We start from the raw sequence: 15000 nt of genomic DNA, 5'->3' as shown, positions 1-15000 counted from the left end.
TCGCGGTCTTTGCTTTCGACGACGACTCGCCACCACCACCACTAGAAACAGACATATAGATGAGCATATATAAAGCCGCCACGGGCGTATGTACCCATAGGAGAATCAACCGATACTCAACAAAATTAATATATGGCGCATCGCTTTCATACATATATACACACACTTTCTTTCGCACACACACAAAGGAAGGGAGGGGGAGAAGAATGATGAGACAATGAGGAGAAGCATATGTGCAACTCTTCCACCAACTTTCGGCCGGTGAGCAAGAAATTATATTTAGAGAGACATGAATGAGGGTGACAGGTGCCAAACATGAGGAATAAGAAGGACACAAAGAGAGACGATGGATACATCCATCCAGTAATCGGCCAACAGATCGATAGCAAAGCTGAAGCACTAGCTACTAAATCACAGAGACAATAATTGAGATCCAGCGGAGGGAGTCGAAGCATCTCATGCTCGCTGGATCGATCCTGGCCGTCCATTTCCAATCGGAGGGAGCGCAGAAATCGGCGATGTTCGATCAAGCAGCAAGTACGTATGTTTTAATTTCGGTACCATTTTCCATCCATAATTTCTTGCTTTTATATATCATCAAGGATCATGCATAATAGCATCTTATGGGTTGTGATTAATAGCAGCCCGTCGTACGTACGTTCGTCGTTCGTTCGTTCAATCTTGCAGCAGGTCAAAAAACATCTTCTCGTGCGCCCGCGCCGTGCCATGCGCTACCGGATCAGCGAGGCGAGTGCCTGCATGTCCAGGGCGCCGCCGGAGGCCGACGCGGCGGCGTATAGCTGCCTGAGGGCGAGGGCCTGGCGTGCTGCGGCGAGACGCTGGCCCAGAGCCTGGCCCTGGGCGCGGAGGCGGGCGTTGGCGAGCGTGATGAGCCCCGCGCGCGCCCTGGCGACCCGGAGCTTCTCGGCGAGGTGCCGGTTCCCGGCCCGGAGCGTGGCGGCCGCGGCGCGCTGCTCCTCGAGGTGCCGCTGCTTGCGCGCGCGCGACCGGCGCGCCGACTCGCGGTTGGACACCTTGCGGCGGAGCCTCCGCTCCCTGTCGCCGTCGTCCCCGGCGACGGCAACTGCCCCCGCTGATCCCGACGACGTGCCCTCCTCCGGCGACGACGTGGTCATGGGAAGATCCGGCGACAGCGCACCTGGGGTCAGCAGGCCGCCCTCCGACGGTGACGACGTGGCCATGGGTACTTCCAGCGGCGACGGTGCAGCGGGGCTCAGCAGGCCCTCCTCCGGCGACGACGTGAGCATGGGAAGAAGATCCGGCGACGACGACGGAGCCGGCACGGGGGACGTCTGCGTCGGCGGCGCGTCCAGGCCGGAGGCGAGGAAGGCGAGGAAGGCCTCGAAGTCGTGGTCGACGTCCGAGAGGGCCATGGCACTGCACTAGCAGTTCGCTAGGGGTGGGCAGGGGCAGAAGCGTCACAGCGTAACCTGGAGTGTGCTGTGCGAGTGGCGGGAGAGGGAAAAGGGAGGGAGACAAGTGTAGGAGGGCCCTATTTATAGCCCGTTCCGGACGGCCCGTGGCGGGCTGCCACATTGGGCCCACTTCCATTATTTTTCTTCTCGTGGACGTCCCGCGTGGGCCCACACGCGCCTCGGTAGCGAGTGCCCACTGACGATGAAGCTTTTTTCTTTTTAGAAAAGAAAAAAAAAGTCGTGTCGATGATGGTGGTGCGTTGTCGATCGATCTCGACGTCGAGGTACCAAATGTTTTGCTGCATATAATTTATTTATTATATTGCAGCTCGATGGTCACAAGGTTAAATACTCTGACAACAACGTAGTTTGCCTGCTGTGAACCAGCTAGCTCGACTGAGACTTCCTTCTGATTTGTTAATTAATTACTGTACCTCACATCACTTGAGATTCTTTTCTTTCGGCCTTGTACAACTTCACTTTAGCCGGTGCATGATATCTAGGTTGGTCAACCGGGATATATGAAGACATGTAATTTCATGGGAAAATAGGTAAGTTATAAAAAAAAATTAACGGATATAGGTGACTTTTTTTTTGAGGATAACGGATATAGGTAACTGACACATCAAATTTGCTAAACTACCGAATGATTCTCTCTGTTCGCTAGTCACGCCCACCTTCCTCTAATTGTCAGCAGCTTCTTTTTTTCAAAAGCAGATGGTTATAAATTCAACAACAAAAAATGTTGAACTCAGAGCATCTACAATCGAACTTGCGAATCCGTTTCATATACCGCTGCGGACGCGCCCTCACATGTCCATGGACGGAGCCGGGCCACCCCTCATATGCGGCAGCCACACACCTCAAATTCAAACTCTCAAATTGATGCAAATCCATGCACACCAATCAAACACATCAATGTCACATATAAATAACAAATGTTGGTGGCAAAATTACATAGTTCAAACTTCTACTTTCATGAAATTGCTTCTTCAAAATAACTGCTTCATGAATTTGCCTTCAAACTTCTCCAAAAACCAAAACTACCTTGGGTCAACAGGTTCTTCCAACAGAACTGCCTTGGCTTCGCGAATAAGCCTCACAAACCCTTCTACCATTGGAGAATCATACGCGAATAAGGCTCACAACCCCTTATACCATTGGAGAATCATAAACGACCAACTCCCCCCCCCCCCCCCCCCCCCCCCCCCCCCCCCCGGTGCAAAATCCCATTTGTCTGTACTCGCAATGGCACATCCACCTTCTTCTGGCTCGAAGCTTGGCTTCTTTCGACACCACTCGAAGATACTTACCCACACCTCTTCTCCCACTCCACTTCACCCTCTGTCCTGGTTTCTCATGTCATGCATAATGGTTTACTCGCTACTCTATGAAACCACCTAACCAATGTTGCTTCTATACAGTTTGCTTATGTTTTGTCTTCGTTGCGGGATGTCACTGCCAACGGCGCGCCCAAGGACAGGTTCCTCACCCACGGATCCTCGCTCTCCTCGAGGTGCGCCTACTTGCTGCTCTCCTCCGACCACGAGATCTATCTCAACGCGGGGCACATCTAGAGCTCCAATGCACCTATAAGGTCAAGATCTTCAGCTGGCTTCTCTATTGTGATAGTTGATCACGCTGACGAACTTACATCGCAAGACCATCTCCTCGGATTTGGCCTGCCCCCGGGGCGACATCACACTGCAGGACGCGAGGCACCTCACCATCCTTTGCCCATGTGTGGCACAGGTCTGGCCCCTCTTCGTGCTGCCGCCCCTCCCTCCATCGACCTTGTTTGGGATACTCCTATGCCGGTTGGCCTCGATATCAACATTTGGCCCACCGTCTCCCTTGCCATTCTCTAGAAGTGGTGGGGCTCCAGGAATGCTCGTGTCTTTCACAACGAGCTCCACTCACCCTAGACACTCTCTGTAACATCATCTCGGACTTTACGCTTCGGACCTTCAGGTTTAAGGACCCCGTTAGTAGGGAGGCGTCCGTGTCTTGGCACCTTTACGTCTCCTCTCACTGTAATCCTTGATGTAACTCTCCTTATTGGCCTTTGAGTAATATATTCAGGTCGACATCCTCTACCAACCCCAAGTGGCTGTTCGAAAAAAAACATACTTCAAACATAAAATTATTTTAAGTGCACAATTCAAATATTAGCTCTTTGGTTTTTATTGTTGGCCCACATATATTTCACAAGATCACTAAGTAGTTGCGCGTGCGTCTGATGATCTCAAAGGTTTTCATGCATTTGTAGAAAATTTCATAAGCAGATCCGCATCTTGTTATTCTGGAATGTGGACTTGTTCTCTTGGCATCTCAAAATCATTGTTTTGGGCTACCCATCACCCTCGTCCTCGATAATCATATTGGGCAAAATGACACAATATGTCATCAGTTGCCACAAAGTCTTTGATTCCCACATCATTGCAGCTCCATGAACAATTCCCAATGAGCTTGGAGCACTTCAAATGCCCTCTGCACATCCTTATTAGCACCCTCTTGCATTGTTGCAAAGTGACTTTTGTTTCCTTGGGGATCAGATATGGTGTTCACAAACGCCGTCCCATTGAGGATAAATACCATTGACAAGATAGTACCCCCATGTTGTAGTTGCGGATGCTGACAGTGTAGTTACATGATGGCAATTCCCCATTACAAAGTCTTCTAAAAATGGGAGATCACTGAAGCACATTGATGTCATTGTGAGAACCAGAAATTCCAAAGAATGTGTGCCAAATCCACAATTTATGTGATGTCACTTCTTCCAATATGATGGTGGCCTCTTTGATGTGACCTTGGCACATCCCGCGCAAACCTTTGGGATAGTTCTTCCATTGCCAATGCATGCAATCAATTGACCCGAGCATACCAGAAATCCTCTTGCCTTTCCAATAGCCAATAACTTTCTTGTATCCTGCATATTTGGTTCTCTAAGATACTTTGGTCCAAAAATCTACACCACGACACGGGCAAACTTGACAATGATCTTCAGGCAAGTGATCTCCCCCATTCGGACCATCTCACCAACGACATCGATGGAGGTACGATGTGCAAGCATCGTCAGAGCAGCCGTACATTTCTGCTTAGCAAAGAATGATAGTTGTCCGTAACAATCCCTGGTGAGTTCGAAGTGGGGATCGTGTGCCTCCAGTCTCTCCACCACATGCAAGAGCAATGGTTTGCGCATATGGAACCATTGACGAAACCATGGTTCATCAGGGAAAGTTGGGTTGGGAGCAAAGTAGTAATTATAGATTACACGTGCACGATAGACCCTATACCAGTTCAGAACTCTTCTCCCTTTGATCGAGCCTTTGAAGTTGAGAATGTGCTCCACCTCCTAGTTCCTAAGCATGCTCGGTGCGGGCGACATCTGCAACCATGCCAACAGATTTTGTACTCGGCATTGGTTCAGTTGCCGCATCGGCGTTTTCTTTGAAGCCATTAGGAGGGCAATGGAGGCATTTCATGATGCTAGGGCTGGCGGTAGTCGTCCCATCGAATGGCGACAATAGCATCTTGTACAGAGGGTTTGAGCATTGTGAAGCGGGGTGTGTGGAAGATGGTTGATTGTCATGTTCCTCCTCTTCAATGATGCTGCTACGGGCAGCCATGTTGGATCCAACGGGCATCGGGATAATCTCTGGCTGACGTGACACAACATTTTGGTTCTATTGCATTCAGCGGATCGCTTCTTCGCCCCGAAAAGCAGCGTCGGCAGCGCTGGTGCTCCTTCAGATTTGGGCATGTGACAACTGCCTCTTCCTTCAGATTGCGTCGACGGGGCGGAGATCGATGTTGGATGACGATCAACATGGCGATACAGAAACATCGACAAGAACCATATTGTAAATTTTTCCTTTTTTTGGAAGCTTCTTCCTGGAAATCTTAGGGACACCTGGCTTTCTTGATGTTGCCCATAGATTCCCCATGGTTAATCGAACACTTGGTAATTTCATGTAAAAATAGTTACTTTATTTCTGGTGGAATACTAGACCTTGGAGTTAGCTACGTAGCTAGAATAGAGTCCATCGATCATCCTTTACTTTGGTCAGCATAGTGTAGAAAGCAAAACTTTGGAATGGTCGACGAAGATCGAGCAAGGTGTAAGTCGATGGAGAGCGACGTGCATATGATGCATGGCTTTCCAAGGAATTTCGAATGACAATACCAACCTACCCCAGTCCCCCACCCACACAAGGCTATAGCTACACCTTGCCAGCGTAGCTACCTCTAAACCTTAATCACTAAGGCATGAGCAGTGCCCAAATCTAACGCCTTGATCGATGTATCACCTGTCTAAGTCATACTATATACGTTCAACGAAATTAAGGTGAGGTGACCTAGGTATGAACAGATCACAAATGAATGAATTTTCTGATTTGTTTTCCACGAGGTGGACAGAGAACAACAACAACTAATACTACTATACTAACCTCAATTAACTGGCTTAATTTTTTGATCAGTTTTTTTTTAATTTTTTGTGCATACGTATGCATATACGTGTCGAAGAAACGGACTGGCCAATAATAGTCGGGCAAGATAACGAGTTGATTCCAGGTCCACTGAAAGGTACGGGGCGACCACGAAAAGACGGCGACGTATATATTCTGGCTTTAACTAACTATAATAACCAATGGATCTATGCAATGCAACGCAACGCAAAAAAGAAAAGTAGATATTCTCATCTAGATGGAATGAGCTCAGCCAGCCACTGGAACAGCATATACCAAAGCTCGATCAGGTCACCATCATCACCCGTATATAATGCATGCATCGACCGATCGCTTCTAGGCGGAATACCTTGACAATTCCAACGACGTAATAACATAGTATAATATTGAGCAATTAGCTTTCATAATTTCATAGAAATATATGGAAGAAGCCACTGACATGCATGCATATATGCGCAAGAAAATTAGCCGAACCTCTAGGAATTTCTTCTCGCGGTATATATGTTTTTATAAATTTGGAATAGTTTATACAAAGTTAGAACGTAAAGAACCACGACAAGTGAGAGCATATATGTGCAAGTTAATTATCGAATGAACTACTAGAAGCTAACTGGCCAGTTCTTTTTTTATGTCAGAGCAGCGGAGCCTTCGAGAACAAGGAAGCTAGCACTGTACTTGGATCGACCTTCTGTTGCACTGTACATGAAGGAAGCATGCGAGTCCTACTCTACTATTTTTGGCCTCGAAAGTCGAAAGCTAAGCATACGTGCTGCCACTACGTGTGATCTACCATTAGCTAATCCCAGTACTAAAGCTGCGTGCTTTAGGCTAAAGCAGAACAGGTAGGGTGCAACATTTTCTTCTGTTCCGACGAGTGGGTGGCACGCACGGCTCGCACCATCCATCCATTGCCAGAGGTCGACCCAGCGCCACTACTCACCACAAATATCATCGTCCACTCTTTTGTGCTAGCTAATTGATTATATGTATGGAAATGAAAGTTGATTAATTAGCTAGCTACTTAAACAGTAAGAAGTACGTGGTTAATTTGCTTACCCAAGTCCAGTAGTAATCAGTTTAGCATGAAATTGATTTTAGAATGATCATATTTCTAGTCCTCTAGCTAGGAATTAGTTAAGTTGGTTAGTGGACAGATGCATGAATCTTACTACAGGGGGTGGTAGGAGCTAGGGATTAGTTATGTTAGTTAATGGACAGATGGCGTGCATGTGCATCCATGCAGCTTCAAAGCCTAGCTAGCTATGTAGCCAGTAGACATACAGATCGATTGGTGTCTGGTCTGCGTCTGGATCATGGTGGGCATTTGCATTTGGGCAGCCACATGGGCGTGCCTCGAGATTTTCGGAAAAGGCGGTAATGCAGGCATGCACCACGCACAGCTTTAATCTGGGGCTTTTGAGAATCTAAGGATTTTTCAGAATCTAAGTTCCTTGTTTGGTGCCAGGTGTCAAGCAGCCAGCAGTTAGTTTCTACCTTAGCTGAAATGCCTGGATCTTGTCAGATTTGTGGAGCATCCTTTTGCCCATCCTTTTTACTATTCTAGCTTGATGGGTTTGTCTATTGCATACGTGGATCTATCTGCTTTTTCGTGTGGAAAACCGACGATGTACATCGAAATCGCAAGAAAAATGAAATGATTTGACGTATGCTGCTAAATGGGAGAAAGGAGGTGTTAGCTAGTCACTTGCCCGGAAAATTGGAGAAATCTGTTGGGCAGGTTTTCTAGCCATCGGATCTACATCCGACATCCTGGAATCATTCCGTTCACATCACCCCAAACCCATCCTCACCCTCCCTTCCCATGTCGCCAATGTCTTCTCCTCCGCCGATTTCTGTGTTTTCCGTGCATCCCTCCCCATCTTCCTCGGCTGCACCAACATAGACCTCCGACCTCACACATCGATTTACGGTTAGCAGCCTTGCCTTGCGCCAATGTCTCCTAGCCAGCCGTTGTACATCTGATGTCCCAGAATCATTCCGATCACATCACCCCAAGCCCATTCTCACCCTCCCTTCCCATGTCGCTGATGTCTTCTCCTCCGCCGATTTCAGTGTTTTCCGTGCATCCCTCCCCATCTTCCTCGGCCCCATGTCCAAGAATTAAAAAAAGCTCAGCCGTGAGAGGGAGTATTGAAATATATTGTATGTCTCTCTTCGTCAGTTTAGACTTTTGGAGTAAATGGATGAAGCATAAATTCAATATGCATCTCAACGTATATGGGTCGCCGTCGCCTTTGCATTCATCTTTTTGGCAACTAGGATCACGAATATAATCTCATGGCTAGAAATTCGAGTGAGATTATTTTTTTCCGGCCGCCTCATAATTCATTTCAAACATGCTACATATAAAAATGGGCTTGGCCTTTTTGGAAATGGGATAGCTTTTGGTTTCTCTAGAGATCATGAAATGCTTAAAATGCAACATGTTTTCTGATTGAAGTGCACAATATAGCAGATAAGCTTATAAATGGAATCAGGTGCATTTTGCATAGTGCATTTTTTGTTGCTGGTTAAGGTGGACAGGTGTGTGGAGGTGAGGCAATGAGATCGTTCACAAAGCTAACCAGATCAAAGAGGAGGCTCACATGCATGGCATTTGCAGAAACTGATCAAGTGGTTGGCTAAAGGGGCTAAAAAGTGACTACACACTCATTAATTTGTGAGTCTTTTTTATTACTATTTTCCGAGATTTCTGTGGAGCATAATTTTATCTCCTCTCTGAAGATTAATACAGTGGATTTTTTGGCGGAGATTAATACAGTGGATAGATTCACTGAAGCTAATATAAGGCACTCTAGATCTCACTAATGGGCCCTTCTTAAGCTGAATCATTTTCTGGGTTTACTGTGGGCCTGAGCTGTCCAGTCAACTGGGCCTCGTTTCGAGGTGTCATCCGTCCAAATCCATTACTTGCATGGAATCAGGGGAGGGCTTTTAGTTGAAGTCAGGGGGGAAAAGTTTCAGTCAGGGGTAAAAAGAACTTGAAATCAGGGTAGCCGAAATCCGCAACCCCTTCCCATAAGTCTAGCATTTTTGCCTAACGAGTAGTAGCTCAATAATCTTGCTTAAAAATGTCTCCATGAAAAAACATAGCTTTTTAATTATGTTGAGATGGGAATCATACCATGTATAGAAAAATAAAAGAAGAAAGTTTGGAACAAATTCCTAGGATATATGGACTTATTTTTTTTTCCGAAAAGAGGGTAACACCCCCTGACTCTACATCGATCGGTGCATACAACTCTCAAATTATTTCTGGACTTATAAATTAGAGTAACATATATTTATTTGTTCTTTGTTATGTTGAGATAAGAATCATACCATGCACAGGAAAATAAAAAGAAGAAATTTTAGAACAAATTCCTTGGATATATTTTCGAAAAGGGGCGCTTTATTACTTATGAAAGTATTACACACCCTGCCTCTGCATAACTAAGATGCACACAGTCAAACAAGGTCCTCTCACACAAATAAAAAATAAAAAGGCAAAATACAAAGAAACATGTAGAATTCCTCAGATATGTGGGCTTCATTTCTTTCTTTATTTTCCAAAAAGAGGGTAACACCCCCTGACTCTACATCCATCGGTGCGCACAACTCTCGGATTATTTATGGACTTACATTAGACTGACATATAGTTATACGCTCCTTGATTTGAAGTTCATGCACGTTGTGTGCAATATGGTCACATCTATTTACTAGATAACTTAAACAAAAATCAGAGCCACGCTACCTACATGTGAAATTAGCAGCTCATTCTTGGCGACGGTAGTGGTTGCTCGGTGCTCTAAAAGCTTGATGTAAGTTTTATTATGTTTGAGGTGTTTTTTTACTTCTTATGAGCTTTGGTAATAAATCTGAATGTTTACCGCAAAAAAGAAAGAACATCAAGATTGATCATATACAGAACCCCGTGCATGGTCTCACTCTCTCGACAAGTTCATACAATCTTAATGATGCCATACAATCTGCACACGCGCATATATCAGCGAGAACTTCGTTAGAATACCAACTAAGAACTACAGTAGCTAATTGATGCTCTCGCAGCACCCAAAGCCACCATGGCCGCCCCTCCGGCCCTTCCCCGCGCCGGCCTTCCTCTTGCTCTTCTTCCTCGCCGTGGAAGAACGGTCGGAACTGCCGCCGTTGCCCATGAGCGGCGCGGCCTCCGTAGAGCTGTTGCTGCAGTCGGAGAGATCGTCGGTCGTGCGGACCTCCACGCAGGCGCACCGCTCTAGGGATGCGAAGAAGGCCGCGGCGATGCCGCCGCCCACGACTCCGGCCGCACGGCCCAGCGGCCGCCCGCACCCCTGGGCCGCCGGTGCTGAGGCGTGATCCAGGCCCCTGGAGCGCTGCTCGGCGCCGCGGCGGCAGGCGAAGGGGGCGCACCGCGACGAGGATGCGGATGCTGCGAGGGGTGGCATCTTATCAACCATATGCATGGAGTGCAGCGCGCGAGCTTAATTAGTTTGATTCTTGCGCGCCTTTATACACCCAGCAAAGCATGGTCAGTGCAGTGCAGTGATGCTATTATTCTTGGCTCCAAGTCTTGAAGCTTCAGTCCCTGCGCGGCTTTATTTCTTTGTACGATTACCGAATTTGTCCTTGGCTTCTTTACCGAAATGCTCCACTAGCTAATGGACGACATCTCCTGATCCTAACGTACGTATGAAAACTTAACCAAGTGTCTCTTTTGAACACCACAATTTGATGGCACGGCAATTACGTTTTCTTGTTCACTCGCCACAGGCATCTGAAAACACGCTGCCCGTCCAGGACCAGCGACGGAAAGAGCCCAGATTCACAAACCCCTCCCGTATTTGAACGAGACCAACTGGTAAAAGCGCCTCACAGCAACCTGTTAGGCCCCCACAACAGAGAGAAACACTCACACCTTCACCCGGTGACCGGCCGAGCCTACACGGCGCACACGGACCAAACACCCGCACCCAGGGGATGGCAGCGGGCCGCAGACGAACCGACCCCGGGAGCGTGGCCACCCCACGCACCGAGTGGGAGGTTGTTGGAGAGGCTGGCTTTCGGTTCTGTGTAACCTTGATCGGCATGCGGTTATGCGGTCATCTCATGCTCCTTAACAAACTATCCCAATAATGTATGGGTGTAAAGTAGCACAACATGAGCATATCATTGATATTGTATTTTGCAGACAATTTTAAAAAATATACTCCTTCATATGGTTCATCTGACCTTTTGATTGCATTTCTTGGCTGCAATTGGTCTTTGCACCAAAGGATGGATGGATATGAGTCCGAACTACCTAAGCTTTGTGATGTTTATGCGTGGATACGTCTGCTCGATCGAACGGCCGGAAGCGCACCAGGCAGGCATCGATCGAGGGCACACACGAATTGGACGGTGCGAAAGGCATCCACAAGCGAGCATGTTTCCAGCCGACAGGCACCCCAACATCCTGCTAGAAAAGTAGAAGTTAACGAGGAGCAGCAGTTGAACATCTCCATGAAAGGCACAACAAAAGGACAAGAACACAAACATATAACGAAACTGCAATTCAGCTACAACATCACATTGGTGTTTGTTATCATCACACGATGCAACATTTAGACTCGGAGCCTGACGACAGTCGCTCGGTCCTTGATCGGCGGCAAAGAAGTGGAAATACCGAGCATGTCTCCAGCGAACCTAATATTGGAGTGGGCTCGCATAGGAAAGGCCAGCGCCGTGCCCTCTCCGGGATCAAAGATCCGCCTCCAGAAGAGCTAGTCCAGTGAAGCACCACAATCTCGCTGGGTATTGGCCTTGATCCATCTGCCTGCATCTCGTTGATCACCTCGGTGGTTTACTCCGCCAGGAAGCACATCCCAACTCCCAAGCCAATTGAGTTACCTCTCTTGTGCCTTCTACATCGCGTCGAGCTGACCCTCCAAGAGCTCATCCCGAGCATCGTGAACAACATGCATCCAAGAGGACATCACCTTCCTCAACCGCTCTGCCCACTGTATGGCCTTGGTATGTTGGCAGACTCATTCCTTTTCCACGGGAGAGATCCCCTCTAACAAATCTGGCTTCGTCATCTACATGGAACATAGCAAAAATCAATATACACACGCATATACATGCACACACCACACTGCATTATTAATGGAAAACATATTCTCAAAAACACATGAAAAAAACACATAGGATATGAACACTCGCTCGGCATAACACTCAATGACGTGCAAACCCTACATAAGGCGCACTCGATAACCCAGTCTAGCAGCCCACGCATCCGACCAGACGTGTACGTACATCTACCACTGCAGCCGATCGATGGACGTGCAAGTCGCACCACTGCACACCACTATCTTAACAATCAGATTTCTGCGTCTCAGCAACCTAGGCACCTGTCGAAATGTCCACTATATTTAATGCAGCATACGATGAGATGCGACACAAAGGTACGACACTAGTACACGCCGCCTTTTGGACCAACTAAAAGCCTCCAAACACAAGATTCGTTTCCCGTGCCTTGGATGCCTCATCAACGGCCACAAATATCACACTGTTACGAATCGGCATGAACCAGTTTTTACTGCCCTTTTGCCGTCGAAGAGACCAAACGTAGTCGGCCGCCGCAAACAGGCAGTGTCTGTCATTGAGACCAACCCAACATGGGCCATCTATCTTTAACCGACAATGTTAGAAGGAAGAGAGGGATTTGGTGTAGTATGATGGAATAACTTGTTGTATTGCTTGAGCCTCATAGGCATATATATATATATATATATATATATGAGTATATGATCATCTTGGAGCACAAGGTAAGGTAGAATAATATCCTACGCTATCCTAGATCCTAGCTTTCCTAATAATCACGATACTCAACATTTCCCGCAGTTACAACGATAACGACGCAGATGGTGAAACTGAAGAATAATCCGAAGGTAAGCCGGCGGACCACCCCCTCCCCACAGTCCCGTAACTGTCGATGCATCGCGGAAGTCGTGCCTAGAGTGGAAACCGACGAGTTTGCTCAAACAAGGCGGTAGCCCTTTGTGCCGTTTGTCGAGGTAGCCGAGAGCGTAGGGTGGTGTAGCCGTGGTTGATGTAGCCGTGCGTGGGACGCCGTGGTCGATGTCGAATCAGGATGGACGATGTCGAGTACTCAACAAAAAAGACCGCTAGACGGCAAAGTTGACCAGCCAGCTTGTCATGAATAAGCAACGCTGGCCACGGCGACTAGTGCGCGTGTGCGCGCTGCACGTGGCAATCACCATGGCGGGCGGGCGTGTGTAGTGTAAGGGTGCGCGCGTGTGTGCATGCGGCGCACCGAACCAGGTTCATGCCGTTGGCGAATCGGGCGGAGTGCTCACACTGGTTTGTTGTGGGCTCGGTGCGTCGTGCGCGTGTGGGAGTGCGTCCAGAGCGGGACCGAACCATGCACAGGCATGGGTGGAGGCGTGGGGTCGTGGCCTAGCGCTGGCCCAGGTATAAAATCACCGCGGTGATTGTTGTAATGGCACGGGGTGTGGAGCTTGAGCTCTGGAAAAGCTGTTCGAGCAGCGGGCGTTCGTGCGCCGAAAAAACCACTGTGTCGGCCGTGCCCTCTCTTCCTTCTTCCTCCTTTGGTTTGAGCCAACAAGAGAGAGTGAGAGCGATGGGAGGTTGAGCTAGGGAAAGGTTTCGTCGCCAACAATTGGCATAAGAGCTAGGGTTCCGAGGAGCTCGCCGGCAATGTCGATCGTCCCGGACGCAGGCGGCGCGGGGAGCTCGCTGTCCCTGCAGTGCTCGATGTTCACCGATGAGAACTACGGCATGTGGGCAATCAAGGACGCAGGCGGCGCAGGGCCTCTGGGACGCGGTGGCTCTGGCGGACGCCGCGGCGGTTGACGCAAAGAAGGACAAGACGGAGAGGGCGTACCTGCTTGGGATGCTTGCCGAGGACATCCTGCTGCAGGTATAGTCGAAGAAGACGACGGCCGAGGTAGGAAACATTGAGACGAAACATTGCCGGCCGCCGCGAACAGGCTTTGTCTCTCATTGAGACGAACCTGGCATAGGCCATCTATATTTAGCCTATAAGATAACTGGACGGCCAAAGTTGACCAGCCAGCTATCCTCAGAGAGATGGTTCCCGGAGCTCCACACACCGACATTAACGATCCATCAACTCGCCATCACACGGCCAAGATGCTCAACGACATTGTACCATGCACTCTTGTAGCCCGTACAGTCGACTGATAGCCGCAAGGAAAGACCACTAGCAAGGGGAGCGCTAGCGTGCCAGGCTTATCACACCACCCGGGTAAGATCAAAGCGAACATGATTCCATGCGACTGTCGGACCTAGGCGGGAAGGTAGCAAACCCACATCAGCAACCTCGTCAGAGCTAAGCGGGACGCTAGGCGGGAAGGCATTCGAGCTAAGCCCACCCAGAGGCAGAGGCCAAAACCATTACTGGCATACACGGCGCCACCTCGTCAAGACATTATACATGAAAATTCTAACAGATGCCTGCCGTGACACGCACCAACCCCTCATCGCCGTCGGAAAACTCACCATCACAGTTCCCCTAGGAGAGGAGGGTACTACGACCGCAACATCCGCCCATACCTTTCCCAGACGAGACCAGAGACAGTCGTCGGCCGCCCTCGGCCACCCGCTGTCCTCGCATACTTTGAGTGTGTGATGGAAATGGAAGCAGCTGAAGGCTACAACAGTTACAAAGCTATTCCCTCCATTTCTAAATATTTGTCTTTCTAGATATTTCAATAAGTGACTACATACAGAGCAAGATGAGTGAATCTACACTCTAAAATATGTCTACATACATCCTTATGTGGTAGCCATTTGAAATGTGTAGAAAGACAATTATTTAGGAACGGAGGGAGTACTTACAAACCGAGGAACAGCCCATAGCTAGGACCCACCCAAAATAGCATAGCAGTTGCGATCTCGTGCGATACCGCACGACCCCTTGTGCCCCCTCTGCCAGCAGACCCCGGAAACGGCCGTCCACCTCATCGCAAACTGCACATTCTCGGCTTGGGTTTGGGAGAAGACGGCGAGCTCTCTGGGACCTCCATATGCAGGCAACCGGGCGTCTCCGAGAT

The 15000-nt window shown here is 48.6% G+C and overlaps 2 protein-coding genes across 2 annotated transcripts; both read right to left on the bottom strand.

Moving 5' to 3' along the window:
* Positions 1 to 232: 232 nt before the first annotated feature.
* Positions 233 to 1621, bottom strand: LOC125506885 (ocs element-binding factor 1-like). The gene has a single exon (XM_048671599.1). It carries the CDS (start codon positions 1392 to 1394, stop codon positions 732 to 734), a length of 663 nt encoding a protein of 220 aa, XP_048527556.1. The 5' UTR covers positions 1395 to 1621; the 3' UTR covers positions 233 to 731.
* Positions 1622 to 9808: 8187 nt separating this feature from the next.
* On the bottom strand, positions 9809 to 10472 carry LOC125555423. The gene has a single exon (XM_048718387.1). The coding sequence runs from the start codon at positions 10366 to 10368 to the stop codon at positions 9955 to 9957; it is 414 nt and encodes a 137-aa protein (XP_048574344.1). The 5' UTR covers positions 10369 to 10472; the 3' UTR covers positions 9809 to 9954.
* Between the last annotated feature and the right edge of the window lie 4528 nt (positions 10473 to 15000).

This window comes from Triticum urartu, chromosome 5, assembly GCF_003073215.2.
Source record: "Triticum urartu cultivar G1812 chromosome 5, Tu2.1, whole genome shotgun sequence".
Taxonomy (NCBI): Eukaryota; Viridiplantae; Streptophyta; class Magnoliopsida; order Poales; family Poaceae; genus Triticum; species Triticum urartu.
Note: the sequence above shows the minus strand (reverse complement) of the source record. Positions and strands in the feature narration are given on the sequence as shown.

Excerpts from the sequence above, each read along its gene's own strand:
- LOC125506885 (XM_048671599.1), bottom strand. The coding sequence starts at position 1,394 with ATGGCCCTCTCGGACGTCGACCACGACTTCGAGGCCTTCCTCGCCTTC.
- LOC125555423 (XM_048718387.1), bottom strand. The coding sequence starts at position 10,368 with ATGCATATGGTTGATAAGATGCCACCCCTCGCAGCATCCGCATCCTCG.